General features: G+C 64.1%; 1 protein-coding gene across 1 annotated transcript in view; it reads right to left on the minus strand.

The window, feature by feature from the left end:
- The window catches only part of H696_00224 (hypothetical protein), a gene marked incomplete at its 3' end in the record, with an annotated part of 2,779 nt that overhangs the window by 1,758 nt on the left and 254 nt on the right, over positions 1-767 (minus strand). Inside the window, exons 2-3 of the mRNA XM_009494069.1 lie at positions 533-622; positions 150-454 (exon numbers count right to left, since the gene is read on the minus strand). Coding sequence (XP_009492344.1) covers positions 150-454; positions 533-622 — 395 coding nt within the window. The remainder of the gene's footprint in view (positions 1-149; positions 455-532; positions 623-767) is intronic.

Genomic DNA, 767 nt, shown 5'->3' on the forward strand with positions numbered 1-767 from the left:
CGTAGATGGGGATGCGCAGCGAGCTCCAGCCAGTGCTGGATATGTGTGGACATCGTCAGAGGCCAGATGGGAAAGCCATCGAAGTGGGGAGGCCAAATCGAGCAGAAGGAACAGGGAGCGTGGTTGGGGGGGGGGGGGGGGGGGGGCACCTTCGGGAGGGCGGCAGCCAGGCCGCGGGTCAAAAAAGCCCCATAGGTCAAGACCAGGGTGGACATCTCGTCCGACTGGTCGTCGGCCTGACACTCACCCTGGCAGTATGTCAGGTCGGCCGGAGTACAGACGGCTCCGGGGACCATGGGGAAATGTAGCACCCCGGTGCCGGGAATGTGAAACTCCGGCCTCCCGGCGTCGATGCCGGGAACCAGCACCGACAAAGCGAGGCAGGTTTCCTCATACTCCTGGAGAAAGTGCTCGGGTGCGTCAGGCCATGCCTGTCGCGGGGCCGGCAAGCAGCCTGGCGGTGAGCGCAGCGAGGGGAGGACGGCGGTGAGAGGCGGACTCAGGGTGCATATTCGAAGGAGAGGGGTCGCACCGGTCAAAAGTAGCCAACAGATGAGACGCCTACGAGGGGGGATGGACTTGCTGGCTCGCGCCAAGATGGCTTTCCGAAGAGCCGAAACATCTAGGCAGCCAGTGCACCGTCAGCTTGGGGCATATGAGCTCCGGCAGGGACGCATATAAATGACAGAAGACCCGAGGGAGTGGCGAGAGGGGGGGGGGGGGGGGGAGGCGTACCAACTGATGGAGAGTCACGGAGGAGGCGCTCC

The sequence above is a fragment of the Fonticula alba genome (genome assembly GCF_000388065.1).
Source record: "Fonticula alba strain ATCC 38817 unplaced genomic scaffold supercont2.1, whole genome shotgun sequence".
Lineage (NCBI taxonomy): Eukaryota > Rotosphaerida > Fonticulaceae > Fonticula > Fonticula alba.